Source organism: Alligator sinensis, unplaced genomic scaffold, assembly GCF_000455745.1.
Source record: "Alligator sinensis unplaced genomic scaffold, ASM45574v1 scaffold628_2, whole genome shotgun sequence".
Taxonomy (NCBI): domain Eukaryota; kingdom Metazoa; phylum Chordata; order Crocodylia; family Alligatoridae; genus Alligator; species Alligator sinensis.
Window position 1 is genome coordinate 6,932,264 of NW_005841833.1, and position 16,161 is coordinate 6,948,424.

General features: G+C 58.6%; 1 protein-coding gene and 1 pseudogene across 1 annotated transcript in view; one reads left to right on the plus strand and one right to left on the minus strand.

Moving 5' to 3' along the window:
- TTC28 (tetratricopeptide repeat domain 28) overlaps positions 1–16,161 on the minus strand; it is a 252,570-nt gene that overhangs the window by 75,639 nt on the left and 160,770 nt on the right. Inside the window, exon 3 of the mRNA XM_025199735.1 lies at positions 1,469–1,616. Within this exon, the coding sequence (XP_025055520.1) occupies positions 1,469–1,616 (148 nt within the window). The remainder of the gene's footprint in view (positions 1–1,468; positions 1,617–16,161) is intronic.
- Positions 1,623–2,933, plus strand: LOC112549690 (annotated as a pseudogene).

Below are 16,161 nucleotides of genomic sequence, written 5' to 3' on the forward strand. Positions count from 1 at the left end.
CCCTGCAATCACTGAGCATGCGTACAAGGAGCAGAGCGCATTTTAACGCCTGCCCGGCGGCGAGCAGGCTGGCTAGGACGTGTATGACGAGCGATACCCGTCATACAGCGGGTTCAACGTGGACAGCAGGAGACGGACCGCTCCAGGGTCCTGCCTGACAGGGGCCACGGCCAGATGCAGCAAGGGAAGGCACGAAGCCACGGGGATGCACAGATTCATTGCTGCTCGTGCAGCTCTGCCGACAGGCCTGGCGCCGGGGGCCACGCAGGAATTCAGCCCCTGCCCCCGGGAGTTTACAGTCTTAATCTGATGAGCAGCCAAGTGCACAGGGGAGAGGCCTGGAAGGGAAAATATCAGTGAACAAAGGGAAGTGAAATGTCACCCCTGGAAAACCAGTGAGGAGCAAGCGGTGTCACGTGGGCTGCTCCATGCACAGCGCCTTTGCTTTTGCAGCCACCCTCTTGTCAGGGGGAGCAGGCCGGGCCACGTGGGCAGCCGTAGGAAGGCAGCCAGGGCACGTCATGGCTTTCGTGGGCTGCTGCCTGGGGACGGCAGCACTGGGCCAGGGCTGTTCCTGCAGCACCGCGGCTGCTGGATGCGCTTCACCTAGTAACGGCCTGGTCTCTCCCGCTCTCTTCCTGCAGCTTCTGGGATCCTGACCTCCCTGTGCTAAAGATGCTGGCCTTGTCCCAGGGGATTGGAGGGCTGCTGTGGCGCGTGGGGGCCCATGGGCAGGGTGCTGCGCAGCTACACCCAGGGCACTGTGCAGAGCGAGTCTCGCACACCCAGATGCAGCACAAAGCGTCAGAGAGCTCAGCACCCATCGGCACCGATCTTTTAAGCAGCAGCAGCTCAGAGTGAGGAAGGCAATTAGTCTGGGAGGTAACCACTGCGCTGAGAAAGCCCCAGACTAATTCACCTCGGGGGGTGGGAGAGAAAATGCTGCGAAGGGGAACCACTGGCAAGGAGGTTTTCTCATTTCAGCTGTTTGGCCTCCAAGCCCCAGAGCTCCCAGCAGCATCTGCTGAGAGTCAGAGCTGATCAGCACTGAGCTCCCCGCTGGGAAAGGCCATCAGACCGCTCCAGAAAAAGAGCTTGCAAAAGAAATGGATTAGAAGCAGTGCAGAGCGGGGGAGCTGCCTCCCTCCTGCAGGGGAGGTCAAGGCCCCTCTGCCCTGGGCAAGGGGACGTCACGGGCTAGGGGCTCAGATCATCCCAAGCTCCAGGCTGTTTCCTGGAGAGACCCCGATCAGCAGCACTGGGCTGCGGGGTGTCGGCAGGCACAAAGGATGCGTGACCCTCTTGCAAGGCACACAGAGGCCCCAAATGCTCACGGGTCTGTTCACGCAAGGGCCAGGGCGCCCCGCAGAGCAAACCGGGCACGCGGCTGCCCTGCAGCATCGTGGGCTCGTGCTGGAAGAACAGCAGAGCCAGCGTGGCACGCCGGTCACGGCTGCCTGGTGCTTACCTCGCATGGGAGACTTCATGGCGGCTTCCACCATCCCAACCAGAAGCTGCAGGCTCTTGGGGTCCTGAGCCAACCCCGACGCGAAAGCTGCCAGTGCATCCGCATGGCGCCCAAGGTACTGAAGGGCAACACCCTGTCGGAAGTATGCCTGCGAAGACAAGAGAGCGCGCCTCGTTACTGACCCGCGGCAGGCACGGAGCCACTGCTGCCCGCCCTGCCCTCGTGCCAGGGGATGTGGAGGCTGCCCAGCACAGCGCGGCCGCCCTTCCAGGCCAGCCCAAGACCAGGAAACCTGAAGCTGCCATTCGGTTCCCTCGGTCCCTTTGCTGTGGGACAGCTCAGCCAGCCCTCGGTGGGGCTCTCGCGCTGCTGCCGAGTCAGCGACCGTCCCTGCCATTTAAACCCAACGTCTGCTCTCACATCTGGCTGCCCGCTTCCCCCCTCTCCAAGCCCCTGTGCTCTCTGCTCGACCACGCGAGTGCAAACCTTCCCTGCCCGCCAGCACCTGCCGAGGACCCAGTCCCAGGGAAACCATCACGTAAGGCGCCCAGGGAGAAACAGCTTCAGGATGCCCCGGCACCTGCCCCGTCCCCCAGCACCAGGACTACCGGCAGCATAACCCAGGCTTGCTCCCCTTGCCTCCGTTATCACCAACGACAAGCAAGCACTCCCTCCTAATCACTGCTCTTTTCTACTCAAAGAGGGACTCTACAGTCAGACCCGCTGAGCAACTGGCCCCGAAACCCGCTTCCCCACCTCCGTGCAGACTAGCCATGCTGGGGTCCCCTGACCCCCGACACACAGCACCAGGGCCACGCACAACGAGAGGTGCTGGCAGAGCGGGCAGGCACACGTGGTTCTTCCTGCACGTGTAGGTTGGGCTAATTTCAGAGGGCGCAGGAAGGACCAGAGCGCCACAGGGAGCCAGCCAAGGGATGGGCAGAGGGACACGGCGTCAGCCACACTGCAGCGGGAGGACTGGACACGAGGAGGAGGCCAGGAGACCAGTTACAGCAATCCAGGCAAGAGGACGGATGCAAGGAGCAGGGCTGACGGGGACTACAAGCCAGGGATTTACAGGAGCTCATGCTGGGCCCAGCTGCTCTGCAGCCAAGTGTGCTTCTCTCTGCTCTCCCATCCCACACTCGTCCCGTGTCTCCCCAGAGGCTGCATCGGGGAAGTCGCAGGAGACGCAACCCTGCCTTGCTGACAGTCCAGAGGACGCATCACGCTTCTAGAGCAGACCTGGTCCCTCACCGCTGCTCCTTCCCCTCCCAAATCAGAAACCGCACCGACATGCAAATGCCACGACCAGCGAGCAGCCCCAGGCCCTGTGCGTCCCCCAACAGGCGCGCAGGGCAGCAAGAGCAGACACGCACGCTGGCCCAACAGCGACGGCAAAGTGCCCCCAAAAGCAACACAAAGTCCGGTGCCAGCGAGCTGCGACCGTGCAAGCGCCCGCCCACGCAGCGCGGATGCGCTTGCGATGGTCGAGGCTGAACACTGCTCACGTTAATAATTCAGAAGCCTCGATGTCTTTGTTATCAAAAGCTGCATGGCTCCCCAGCAACCCTTCGCCACCCTGCCTCACAAATGCCTCCCTGCACCAGGCTCTGCCCGCTGCCAGGACTTCAAGTACAGCCACCCCAGGGCGTAAAACAAATCCAGTCTCTGAGAGCGCCACCGATTCCTTCCCACGGGCCACGAGCAACGCGAGGAGACGGTGCCCCAGTCAGGTCTCCTCTCCGCCTCGGCTCCCCCCAGACCAGCGCACCAGCCTTGCTGCTCCTGCCTCCCATCTATACAGACACTGAACCGGTGTTCAAGGTACATTAAGTAGGCACACGTGGAAGTCTTTCTTACTTAAACAGGATAGATCTGCAATTAATATCCAAAATGGCTTTTCATTAGCGCTTTCAGGAACTTCCAGAACCCAGCCCATGGAGGCAGAGATTAAGGAAAATCAGAAATGACACAGGAAATTTATAGACATGAATATTTAATCTCTTTTCCATTAGCAAATGTTGATTGTAGAACCATTTTTAATGAATTGGATGGAGGCAAAATTCATTTCATTAACCTTTAGTATAAATGTGTTCTTATTGAACCAAACAGGCCACTGTACTGGAAACCCAGTTCCATGTTAATTAGATTACAGGCACGGTTCTTTACATCCAGGAAAGACCAGGAGCTTGCAGCGCACGGTGGTCCCGGGTGCATGGCTAAGGGTCCTTGGCTTCCCCGATGCCCTTCTCTACAGCTCGATACACCACGCACGGATGCGTGAGCTGGCAGCGGGGATGTCCAGCTCCAAAGAGCCACAACAGCCAAGGACACCTCTCAGGCCAAGGCAGCTGCATCACCTGCCCAGGACGCGCGAGGCAGGGGCATGCACTGCATGTGCATGCGCTGCGGCGGTCAGGCAGGGGAGCTGCGCCATGGAGGGTTTGCAGAATACCACAGCGGAGAGAGCTGGCCCGAGGACGGGGCTGTCGAGGCAGTTGTGCCAATTATGGTTTAAGGAACCTGAGGATGAGCAGAGCAGGGAGATGTAGGAACTTGGTCACGATCAAGGCTGGGCCCAGGCCTGCATTGCGAGCTCACGCAAGCTCACCCTCAGCTGCAAGCCAGAGCCTCATCCTTGCCATGGCCATCAGACACCACGGCCCATACAGGCCTGAACACGTGTTGGCCGCAGGGAACAGCGCCGGGGCTCAGTCATGCCACATCACCCTACCCAGCGCCCAGGTGCAGGGGACCCGCCCCGCGCTTCTGCCCCGCTTCTTCCTGCGGATGGAAGGGACCAGGATGGCTCCAGGATCACACGCATAGAAACACCGGCAGAGACGAGCGCAGCCCCTCTCAGCAAGCTGTCCATCCGCGTGATCAGAGCGAGAGGCCGGGACTGACCACGTGCTCCCCTCTTGGGCCATCCTGTCCACCGCCGGCCGCCCCGCCTCGCCCCTCACTCCTGCAGAGCCCAACGGCGCTCGTTAGAGCCAAGTGATTCGGTGCCCGGCAGTTGCATGGCACAGAGCGAGGTTGCTGCAGCGGTGGAGAGGAGAGGACAGGAGAGGCGAGGCGATTCACCTGGACGGTCCCAGAAGGCCAGCGATGCTGCTCCGCAACACAGAGGTGAACCCCCACACGGCTCCTGCTAACCTGACTGGGAGAGGGAGGAAATCCTCCTTTACTCCAAATCTGGCAATGCGTTTGACCCTCAGCATGTGAGCGAGGCACCTCCTCAAAGCACCGGCCTCCCCGCCCAGCCTTCTGCTGCCAGCTGTGGCTAAGCTTTGATGCTTCGGAGAGAAGAAGAAAATGAAAAAGCCTGCATGAGCCAGAGGGGAACAATCCCCGCCTGACCCACGCCAGCAGCCAGCTGAGGCCCAGCACCGCGAGAGCTGATGGCGGCTGGTCTCTTAGTGCAGAACGACGCGCGCTTGGGCAGCGCAGACAGGCCTGCGTCGTCCGTCCCCACCCCGGGCTCGCGAGGGGAGCAGGCGGACAGGCAGCCCGCACGCTCCCCAGCCCACGCCTTCAACTGGACCTCCGTGGCCATCCAGTCCAGCCCACGCTCGCAAGCCAGAGCACTTCTCCCAGGATGAGGGACCATTTGCTGCTACGCTGCAGGTGTGGCAACTACGGCTCACGTGTCCCCCTGAGGAAAACACCTCCTTGGAGCAGTGCAGCGGGGCAGACAGACCGCAGAGCTCTGCGACTCTCAGCCGCACCCCTGACTGCCAGCACGTGGGAGCTGCCCACCGGGCGCCGCGGGCTTTGCCCACCGGCACTCGCCTCACCGAGAGCAGCGGGGACTTGGGGCTCCACGACCCCCCGCCTCGGTGTGCTCACGGGTCTGCACACGCGGGTCTCATCCCACGAGCCTCCAGTCCAGATGACACGTGCAGCGGACGAAGCCAGGCCAGGGAGAGACTGCAAGCATCCCCTCTCAGAGCCATCCCACCTTGGCCCTGCTGGAGAGAGCCTCCTTTCCCTGCAAGCCCTTTTGGAAACCACTTGATTTCAATACAAACAGCACTTGCAGGCCAGGAACAAAAGCCCATAAATCATCGCTGCAGAAAGGTTTCCTGGCCAGCTGACTCACTGCAAGGAGCCATCTCTCCCGGTGCCGGCTCCCGCTGCGCCGTGGCCACATGCAGCTTTCTCCAGAGCTTTTTGCAAAACCAAAAAAACCAAAAACAATAAAGTGTTTCACATCTTCTGCGCGGTCCCTGGGAGACACATTCGTGAGTTATTTCAGGGCTGGAACGAAGATACCACAGCAAGGAAAAATCTGCAAACAGGAAACAGGGCGAATGGCGTTTGGGGAGAGGAGAGGAGCCAGGAGCTGCAGCTGAAGCCACGAGACAAGGGGCTGTTTTCCAGGCCTTGATCTGGAGCCTCTTCCCATTCCTCCGTCAAGGACGCAGCCTTCCCCAGCTCTGCAAGGTACACAAGCGTGCGGTCTCCATTACAGCAAAAAACCACGTCTGTGAACCTGGGATCCCAAATCCATCGATTCCTTTGGCTCGGTTTAAACCAGCAGCAGAACGAGGCGCTGCAGAAGGAGAAGGACGGGCCGAGCCCACAAGCAAGGCAGTGGGCGCGCTCTGATCCTGCCCTCCCACCCCGCGGCAGCTCGGCTCTGCTCCTGTCCCAGCGCTCTAGGACTCGGGGGCCACGCAGCCAGGGACCACGTACCGCAGAGGATGGTAGAGAGCCGGTGTCATCGTCACTGTTCGAGTGCTGGACACTGCTACCCACCTGAAGAGCCACGTCTTGCTTGTGCTACCCCAGCAAAGCTCCTGGCCTGCACGCACTCCTGCGGCGGCGAGTTCCACGGCTACCGGCGGGCTGCGGAGGAGCGCTCCCTTTGCTGCACCTGCCGCCTCTCGCCGCGCAGCTCAGGGCAGGGGGAGCGACAGGGCCTGAGCTCGCTCCTCTCCTGCTTGCACTCTCATCCCAGGCCCCTCGCTCGGCTTCTCCCCCCGTCTTTTCACGGGAGAACGTTTCGGGTCTCGTCTCGCTTCCGAATCCCCCCCAGACCCTTTCCGAGAAGGACGGAGTCCGCCCCAGACCTGCGCACGCGCTCCTCGAGGCAGCACAGTGCAACGCTTAATAACGGCGCGCTGGCTCGGCTCTGCCGGGCCTGACAGCGCTTCGTGAACACCGCCGAGCCCACCCCCGTGGCGGTGGGCACCCGGACTGGGCCGGGGTCCCCGGGGAGGGCGTCGGGGCACGGGCGCAGGGTGCCAGCTGCTGTGTGCACGGGGCTGGTGGACAAGATGGAGGCCGCGGGCGGCGTACGTGCTTGCACGCAGGCTTCCCGGTTTCCCAGCTCTGGCCGCTCCGGCGGCCCGGCTCCCGCACCGCGTGCATTCGCCTTGGTTCTGTCAGGTTATTTATGCGGCTGTCATCCGAACAAAATGGACCAATTGGGGCATAAACCATTTGCCCATTTTCTCTGCTTTTAAAATAAAAAGGCTTATTCCAAGGCTGCGGATAACATCGCCACAGCTGGGGTTCATGATTAATTGTAAGTCTCTCCTCCTCCCCCCCACCCCACATGTTTCCTAGCCTGGAGTCAATTGATGGCACGATGGAACAAATCTCTCTTCTCCTGACAATTTGTGCTCATTTCCCTAATATCTCTCTTACATTCGATGATGCTGGAGTTCGCTCGAAGCCTCCTCCTCAGCGGCTGCCCTAGGGAGAGAGGGGAGCTTTCATTCATCAGTGTAATAGCCCTATTGGCAACACGGTCCTACAGCATCATGGCTGCGGTTCTCATAAAGAAACAGCCGTGACAGAGGGTAAATGAATGCTGCTCTGCGAGCAGGTTCAGGAGAGCCCTGCTGCTGATGTATAGCTGCTCGCCTCCATAAACAATTCAAATCAGGAGATATATGCAGAAATCCCAGACTAGTTAAAATTACCTGTATGCTGGGACCACCAAGATATGACTGAATCCTAGGAAAATAAATATAGCTACTACGAATAAATACATATTCAGACCTATAAATCAAGGCACAAAGATGCCTGTACACAGAGCAAAAATAATTTACTGTACAGTGCAGGAGTTACCTGAAATTACAGACCAGAGCTGTGGGCGCGAGGCCGTCCTGCTCCGCTCCTCAGGCCCGCGGAGGTCTCACGCTTTTTCTCAGCTAAGTGCCGTGTTTGGCAAGGTCCTGCGGACGCTGCAAAGGGGCTGACCGCGTTTCCCCCATACGAGCCAATCTCTAATGAGCCTCCCTCCGCTGCCCTTGGGACTCGCACATCGGGGGGAAGTAACTGAGAGATCTTTGCCGCGTTGCATTCGGAGGAGTAGGGGTCAGATGCTCCCAGCGAGAGAAATGACCGGTTCCCTCTGGCCACTCTAGCCCATGGGCCGACTGCTCAGACAGCGCGCAAATTTACAGCGGGCTCTGCACACACGAGAACCAACCCCAGGAGACCGGCCTGCTCACACCCCGCTCCCTTCCGGACTCGCGATGTGGGTCGTGGAGACCAGAGCAACCGGCTCCGTGGAAGGGAGGATGCAGACCAGACAGCATCGTGGCACTAGATGAAATCCTAGCAGCCCTGTTCTTACAGGCTTGTCGCTCCGGGGCAGCCGACGATGAATCCACTTACGCAAACACAGGAGACCTGCCGGTGTGTTTGCAGTCTCTGATGTCACGGTGCTTGCTAGGAGCCACATCATTTTCTCCGGGTCCCAGTTCAATGCATTAACATTCAGGACCCACCGTGCGGCCTGTTCTCCGAAGTGTCCTAGACCCCAGTTGTAATGGTGTGCGCAGCGCCTGTGAAACATCCTGTGCTATTGTCACCACATTTTGATCACAGTCTCCAACAACACACACATGCACACTGCTGGATGCCACTCGGACCTGAACTACTGAAGCAGAGGATGGGAATGCAATGTATCCTAAAAAGCAACGGCCTTTCAAGGCAGCTGGCTGGCGGCCGCAGCCACAACAGAAACACACGCATTGCTTTGACGCTAAAACGTCGTTTTAACAACGTAAAGATGAGCTGAAGAGCGGCCCTTCGGCTGCACGGCCGACATACCGGCAAGTTGGGCACGGCCAGACATTGCAGTGGTCTGTACAACCATGTCCGTCTGCCAGCCCCTGCCCTACAAGTGCCAGGCCGCGGCCGCGGACGGCACTAGTGTCTGAGCGTGCGTCCGTAGCGGTGTTACTCGCCTGCTCCCCAGCGAGAGCGGCTCCGTGGCAGCGAACGAAGTGGGTGGTGAATTACCGTGGGTAGCTCGCCCCGACGGCAGGACAGACCTGGCAGAGGACAGAGCGACCACCGCGCCGCACCCACGTATCAATCCGTGTGGCTGCTGCTTCTTATCCTGCCCTTCGGGGCCTAAGTAACCTTCTGCAGAGAAAAGGCCCCGTGGGAGCGGGTTCCCCTCCTGCCCCACCGTCACCGTCGCGGGGAGGAAGAGACGCCCTGGCAGGCTGCGTCCGAGGGACACTGCCCAGGGAAGGACCGCGGGGGCCTGGAGCACAGCTACCCCGAGCAGCCTCTCCTGGAACGAAGACAAGGCGCTTCTCCAGCTCGAGCACTTCTGCCCGGCGCAAACCAAAGTCCTCCTGCAAAAACAGTGGAGACAAGAGGGCTTAAAAAAAGAGGTAGCAGCATCACAATCTTTCCTCATGGAAAAAGTGAGGCAAACAGTGCGTCGGGGGCTGCTCCTGCTCCCGCCCAGTGACCGAGAGGAACATTTTGATTTGATTTTTAAGGATTGCTTCCTGCCCTTCTCAGGCTTGTATTTTAAAACATGTCGACTTTGATGGGGATTGTCGGGCTACATATGCGACTGGTAGGATAAGAATCTAGAAAAACAAATATTGGCCACTAAGCAATAAACCCTAATTAATAGCTCAAGTCTCTAACTGAAGATAAAATCAATAGGTCTGACAGCTTCTAATCTGAACATTATGAGAGTCTTCTGGTTTTCAGACTGAGTCATGCACAGAGCAAAACAAGCAGCAATTTACATTAAAAACTAGGAGTTGAATTTCAGCTAACTGTATGCTGCGCCGCTCTGCTTTGCCAGGACAGCCTTGTAAAAGACCCTCTCAATTGGAAGGAGATTTGCTGGAAAAACAGTTTAAAATACAGCAGGCAAGAGCCAACTCACAAGACCGAAAACAGAGCAAACAAACAGGCCCGGACGGATGCACCGCGCAGGCGCCGCGGTCTCTTCAAGCAAGGAAGACGGAGGTGCCGGAGCGGGACCAGGCCTGCGCCTGGGAAGCCCTCTGCATTTCTGGTCTGCGTGACGCAGGCAACGTGGCCGCACAGCAAAGCGGCAGAACTGGCAGCGGTACCTGTACCCTTCTCAGTAACGGCAAGGAGGCCTGGCGATGGCGACGGCGCTCCCTGCAGCCGCCTCCGTGCCGCCATCTCTGGGGGGTACAGCGCTCCTAAGTGCTTCCTTTACAGCTGAATATAAACAGATATCTTAATATCCAAATATTAATGTACATCAAATCAATCTAGCAAGGAGACTGCAATGCACACGGGACACATGATCCTCCTCGCGTCTGTGCAGCAGGCAGGGAGCAGGGAAGGTGCTGTTTGCATTTCCCAGTGAACACATTCCTTTCTCCCTCCCCCCCGCAGTGGCGAGAGGCTGCGTATGAGCACATCCCTAGCTTAACCTTTCCAACCCGGCCTCCGTCCCAATCCCAAAATTTCCATTATGCACAGACAGCGGGCAGCACACCTGCGCAGCTCTCGGCCGCTCCTCTGCACCCCCGGGGCACACGCGTCTCGGGGCGTCCCCGAGAACGGCCCCTGCGACAGGGACCAGGAAAGAAGCCCCCGCGCCCATGGCACAGATCCCGCTCCGAGCTGGTGCCCAACACTTGCACCCCTCTGCCCATCAGGGGCTGCGGGTAACTCTCCCCGCTGGAGCACGGCCCTGCAGCCAGAGCCAGGTCACGCTGCACAGCATGAGTCCGACTCCAAAACCCCACCTCCCCAAACCACAGCCGAGCGCTCCCGGGCAGCAGTGGACACCCCTCGCAGGGGCCAGGCAGGCAAAGCTGGGGTCCCAGCTCCACTGTCAGTCCTGGGTGGGCAGGAGCTCCTCCCGAGAAGCCGACGGCTTGGGGGACCGCGCAGCCCATCCCGATCTCACAGCCCCCGGGCGCTGGCCTTGCCTCCAGGTCTCTGCACATCGTCCACAAGAAGGTCCAGCCACCTCTGGCATTTTGGAAATATCCTGAGTAATTCACCATGCAAAGGCAGCTCCCATCGCTCCCCCCAGCCCCGACAGACACTGAGGGTGAAACCGCTCCTTGGCCAACACATCCACAGCCCCCTTCTACTGTCACACCTGCCTGACACGGAGGACTGGAGCCAGGCTCCCCGCGTCCCTAGCGTGCTAACGAACTAGCTGCTGCCAAATGGTAACGTCGCCTCGATCCCAACCCAGCACACTCTCCTCCCCAGCCATGCAAAATGACTAAGTGCTAATTAAGGGGAACCTGATCCAAAGTCACAACTCTGTTAATTGGCAATTACGACACTGATTCTCGCTAAGTCCTGTTACTACTGGACCGCAGAAAACATCCGAACGGACTGGTGCACGTATAAATCCCGAACAAGCACGTCCTGCAATGCAGAGCTTCTCCGAGGCGAGCGGCATTTCTAGCGGAAACACGTGCTCCCGTTTCAAGGGCTGAAAGCTGCATCAGGATCCCTTTGTTTGTTATTTTGGGCTACTCTTTCCCAGCGTAACGCAACCTGAAACGACAGCGTGCGTATGCAAGCGTGATGGATGGGCGAGGTCTCCGTAGCTCGCAACGAGCTTTTCAGAGACTCATAAAACACGACTTACATCTGTGATACAATCAAACAAAGACGCCTGACGATACAGATCAAGCGTGCGCCTACTGCTCCGCGCTGATCCGATGGGTTCGCTCGCAGACACGCGCGGACCCAGAACGTGGCTCTTCCCTGACCTGTGCTGGTTGAACGGCAGACATGACCGACCACTCGGGCTGATCTGCAAGGCCGGGTCTCGGCCGGCGCCTGCGGCTGGGCCGGGCAGAATCGTCCAGTCGGTCTCGCAGGTGAAACACCTCTTCGGCAGGTCTGGGGCACGCGGGGCCTCTTTGTTCTGCTCGCTTTATCGATTACCGTAGTTTCAACATGGGCTGTTGGTGTTTATTACCAGCCATTTAATGACACACTGAGAATTTCTATCCTATTCTATTAGCTGTTGTCACCGGGCTGCTCCGTGCAGCATCCAGGCGCTGTAAACAACAGCAGCATTTGCTGGGTTTTTAATCCTCTTTGTCGGGACATCCCCAGGAAGAGTCTGCAAGCTGCGTTTTAAACCTGCACGTGCCACAGAGGATGGAATTAGAGAGCAACTGCGAGCATTAAAATGCTGGACATAACCGGGTTCTGTAATTGTACTTTACATTAACTCTATTAATGCCTGCATGCATGGACTGGTTTCAGACTGCACAGTGTTAACTGGCTTTTAATTTATACAAATACATGCAATAAAAGCACAATTAGAGTGCAATCAGAGTGCAAGAAAACACAGTGTTTCGGAACCTGCATGTGCTTCTTTGACTCTCTCCTGCATGATTATACTTCCCGAGGCTGACGCAAATGGAAACTGAAGACCCCTAACAAAGAAAGTTGGAAATAATAATAATAATTGGGTGTTCCTGTGCCCAGTCTTAATAATCAGCACTTTCTGGACCAATGATCTAAGTGTTAGGGGGGGAACCCCCCAGTGCTGGATCGGTGTCTGCAATATGCCCCCTTGGCACGACCCTTATGGAAAATCCAAACGCCTTCCTTTCCCCGGCACTCCCTTGGCAGTAAGGGTGAAGAAGCTGGGTGTGCGCTGGCTGTGCTGCCCGCGAGCATTATAACAGAGCAGATGGAGCAGTGCAGATCCCGTCCTGACCACGCTCCCCTCTGTTCTGGGGGACAGCTATTTCTCCTGTCCTTGTTGGCGGCGTTCGTTAGCTGGCAGCCCCTGGCTGGACAGCACGGTGCCGCAGAAGCACCGACCACAGCAGAGCGGAGCCGGCAAATCTTTAGGAAAGCTTGGCTTCGACCGCCCTCCCTGGATTCCAGCTGGGTTCAGGCGGTCGGATTTGGGTGTCGAGTGCCCCGGCTGGCAGGGGCCCTCCAAGACTGTTGTCACCTGCCTGCACTTTGCAGATAAGACTCGCTGCTCGGCTTGCAAGAGCAGCGGGGGACAGGAGCCCTCCCTCTGCTTAGATGCCATTTAATCCATTTTGGGAAGATGACCTGATTACAGGGTTAATCCACTTGGAAACGGGATAAAGCCGCATTTGATGCTGGTTTTGAAGCAGAGATCTCTTCTGCAGTAGGTGGTCCCTCCAGGGCTGTCTGAAGCACTGCCATTATACATCTATTCCATGCCTATGCCCTCTTATTAGGATTCACGCTGTAATTTTGTCATCACACTCCACACACAGAGGGCAACTCATTTCCATAATGAATTGCTGGCCAATTTGTGACTGGATAAGAGAGACAGAAGAAGGAGCTGGAATACGATTAAAAAAACCCAGAGCAGAAAATAACTGTCAGACAAATATGGGAAACGAGGGGTGGAAAAAGAAACCCGCCTCGGTCCTACACAAGGACTTGCGCTGCACCCGAGGGGGGGACCCCCCCACACCTTCACAGTCGCGTCGGCATCGTGCCCCGGACCTCCGGCTCTGGGCAGAGGAGACGCCGACAAGGAAGCGCTCTCGGTTGGCAGCACACGGGGAGGACGTGACAAGAGCGACTGATCCGTGCCACGCCACTCTCCCCGTCTGGGGCTGGCACGGCGCTGTTCAGCTAATGTACCCGTTCTGCAGCACGGGCAGGTCAGCGGTCTTCAGCCACCTCCTGCGTGGCTTCCCACGCCAACAAAGTCACCGACGGGTACACGCAGCCAGAGACACGGACAGCAGCACTGATGGCCCGCACGGGCTTTTGGGCCTCAACACGCGGCCGCACCCATCCGTCCCAGCCGCACTAGCTCAGCGCTGGCGTTTGGAGAGGACGCAGGATGAATCTGTGCTGCGGGATTTGGGGGACGTGGGGAGAGGGAGGAATGCGCTCTAATCCAGAACACGTGCGCACAGCTATAAATATCGCCGCTGCCGCCCACGTGGGCTGCCCTACAGTTTGCACTGGGGCGGAGTTCGCACCCGGCGGCTCCCGGGACAGCCCGGGCGTCCAGCCTGCACCGGCCCCGCACGGAAACATGAGCAGGTCTCGCGCGTCTGCTGCGCCCACCATAGCCTGCTCCACACCAGCTTTCCTGTGCTATGTGGTCTCCGTTTCCTATGGAAACCAGGCTCGTTAGAGATGGAAATATCCTTCTAAGTCCCATTTAGTCCACCCAGTAAATCAGGATTTCTCCTGACGAGGTTTAAATATTCCAGGCAAGTGTGCTCCACAGCCCCGCAGATCTCTGCAAGCAGGCTGCTTTCTCGCTTGATTTAAACACCGCCATGGCAGATGAACAGCTTTCTGCCCAGCTCCATGGTCTCCCGCCCTCGACTGCTCCTGTGATTCCTCGCTCGGACCCCGCAGCCCGCTCGCGCTCACGCTCCCCCTCCCCAGGCAGCCGCGACCCCTCATCCCTGTGCCTCGCCGAGTCAGGGGACCCCGCTCCGTCCCCGGCAGGGTCCACACGCTGCTACGGGAGCGTGAGCCAAGCAAACACCCCTGGCTTGCTATCGTGAAGCCAAGCACATCGCAGGGCACGAGTCATCTCTGAAGGGAAAGCTCAGCTCTCCTGGTGGCAAGCCTTGGTGACCACAGGAGGTGAGGGTATATACGCCATCATCTAAGGCCTTATTGGCCTCGCACTCACACACCAAGCAGGCCAAAATGTAATGTCATGTCTGGCTAAATCACTCGCTGGAAAGCATTATCGGTTCGAAAAGCGCCAGAGCCCTGCTGCAAGCGGTGGCAGATCCCTCTGAGCCTGGAGCGGCCCCGAGGCTCCCCCAGGATCAAAGGGCTGTGGAAACAAGAGACAGATCTGGCCTAAAGGTGCCGTCTAGTCCATCCTCAGGAAGGCAGGGCAGCTCCCGCTGCTACGTACCCAGTGCTCAGGCTGCTCTGGGTCTAGACTACGCCAGGATTTACAGCACGCTCACGGCCGGTAAGTCTGTGGAAACGCAGCACCGCTGAACACACACCCCAGCGCAAGGACACGTCGGCAATGTCCCACACCCTCCAATAGCCGAGCTGCTGCTTGGGGTCGCATGCACCGCGCTGCGTTCGTACGCTGCATTCTTGCGAGGGGAGGGAGGAGGGAACGGGGGGGCTAGGAATACATACACGTATGAGTGCTCCCGAGACTCCCACCCTGGCTCCTCCTGCTAGCCGCCTGCACGAGCCATGTTGTCGCTTCACGTCCCATTACTCCAAATTACCTGCCGGGGCACCAGCCGCCTTCATGTGGGCGGCACGCGCTGAGCGTGGCAGGATGCTGCTCGCCCCACGCGTCAGGCCATCCTGACCCGACGCCCAGGCTCGGCGAGCTGCAATCTAGTGGCAAACCCGCGGCAAGAGGGGAGGCAGGGCACTCCCCCGCACAACCAGAGCCGTGTCTCGGACGCTGCGACCGGGCTGACGGAACGGGGGCTCCGGTCCGATCGCAGAGAGCAGAGCCAGGTAGAGAGACACCTGATTAAGAGCACCCCTAAACAGCTCTAGGTCCAGCCTTTCCTTAGCAAAAAGGGTCGTTCAAGTGATTCTAACTTTTTTTTTTTTTTTTTCAAAGGGAGTTTTCCTGCCAGACAAAGATTTGCCTGGCTGCCTCTGGGAGCAAGATTGCTGAAAATGGCTGAAATCTTGAACTCCGGCCACGAGAGTAAACAGCATTAATGCTGGATCAACACACACAATCACGCTGCCGTGATCTGTAACCCGCTGCAGCTAGAGATCACATCAGACTACAAAAGGCAAATTTGCACGCTCCAGTCACTACACACGCACAAACATCCCGCCCCGTGCCACCTACTCCTGCACAGTGCTAGAAGGGAGACGGATTCTTCCAGCTCCTGGGACCGACTCGCAACCAGCTGCAGCCAGCGGCCTGGCGAGCGAAGCCCGTCCCGGCACGGGACATGGGGCTGGAGGAGAAAGGCCCAGCGAAGGGACTCGCTTTCCAAAACCACTCAGATGCACAGGAGCCCAAATCCCCCTGCTCCCGGAGAGGCTCTCAGGTGTCTGCTTTGCCCCTGAAGACAGACGGACCCTGCAGGCCGTTTGCATTTGACAAAGACGCCAATGCCAGAGGCAGCCCGGGCGCTGGGACGGCCCTGCTGCGCGGTCCCGATTCCCCGAACATGGCGGTGCAAACACCAGGCAGCAGTTTCTCTGCTCGCAGCTTCAAGCCTCTCTTGGCCACCGTTTCGCCCAGAGTCTCTCAGCTGCGGCTCGGGACAGTCACCTTTGTCGCTGCCTCTGATGCTTCCTGGCAGCCTTCTCAAGCAGCCACTCCAGCCTTTTGGCCACTTCTCGCCGGGTTCATCTTCTCCGAGACAGCAGTCGCATGTGACCTTGTCTGCCTGGAGTGAGCGTGACCACGGTCCAGCTCCACGGAGGCACGGGCTCGAGGGCCAAGCTGCTCCAGCGACAGCGCCTGCGTCCGCTGCCCT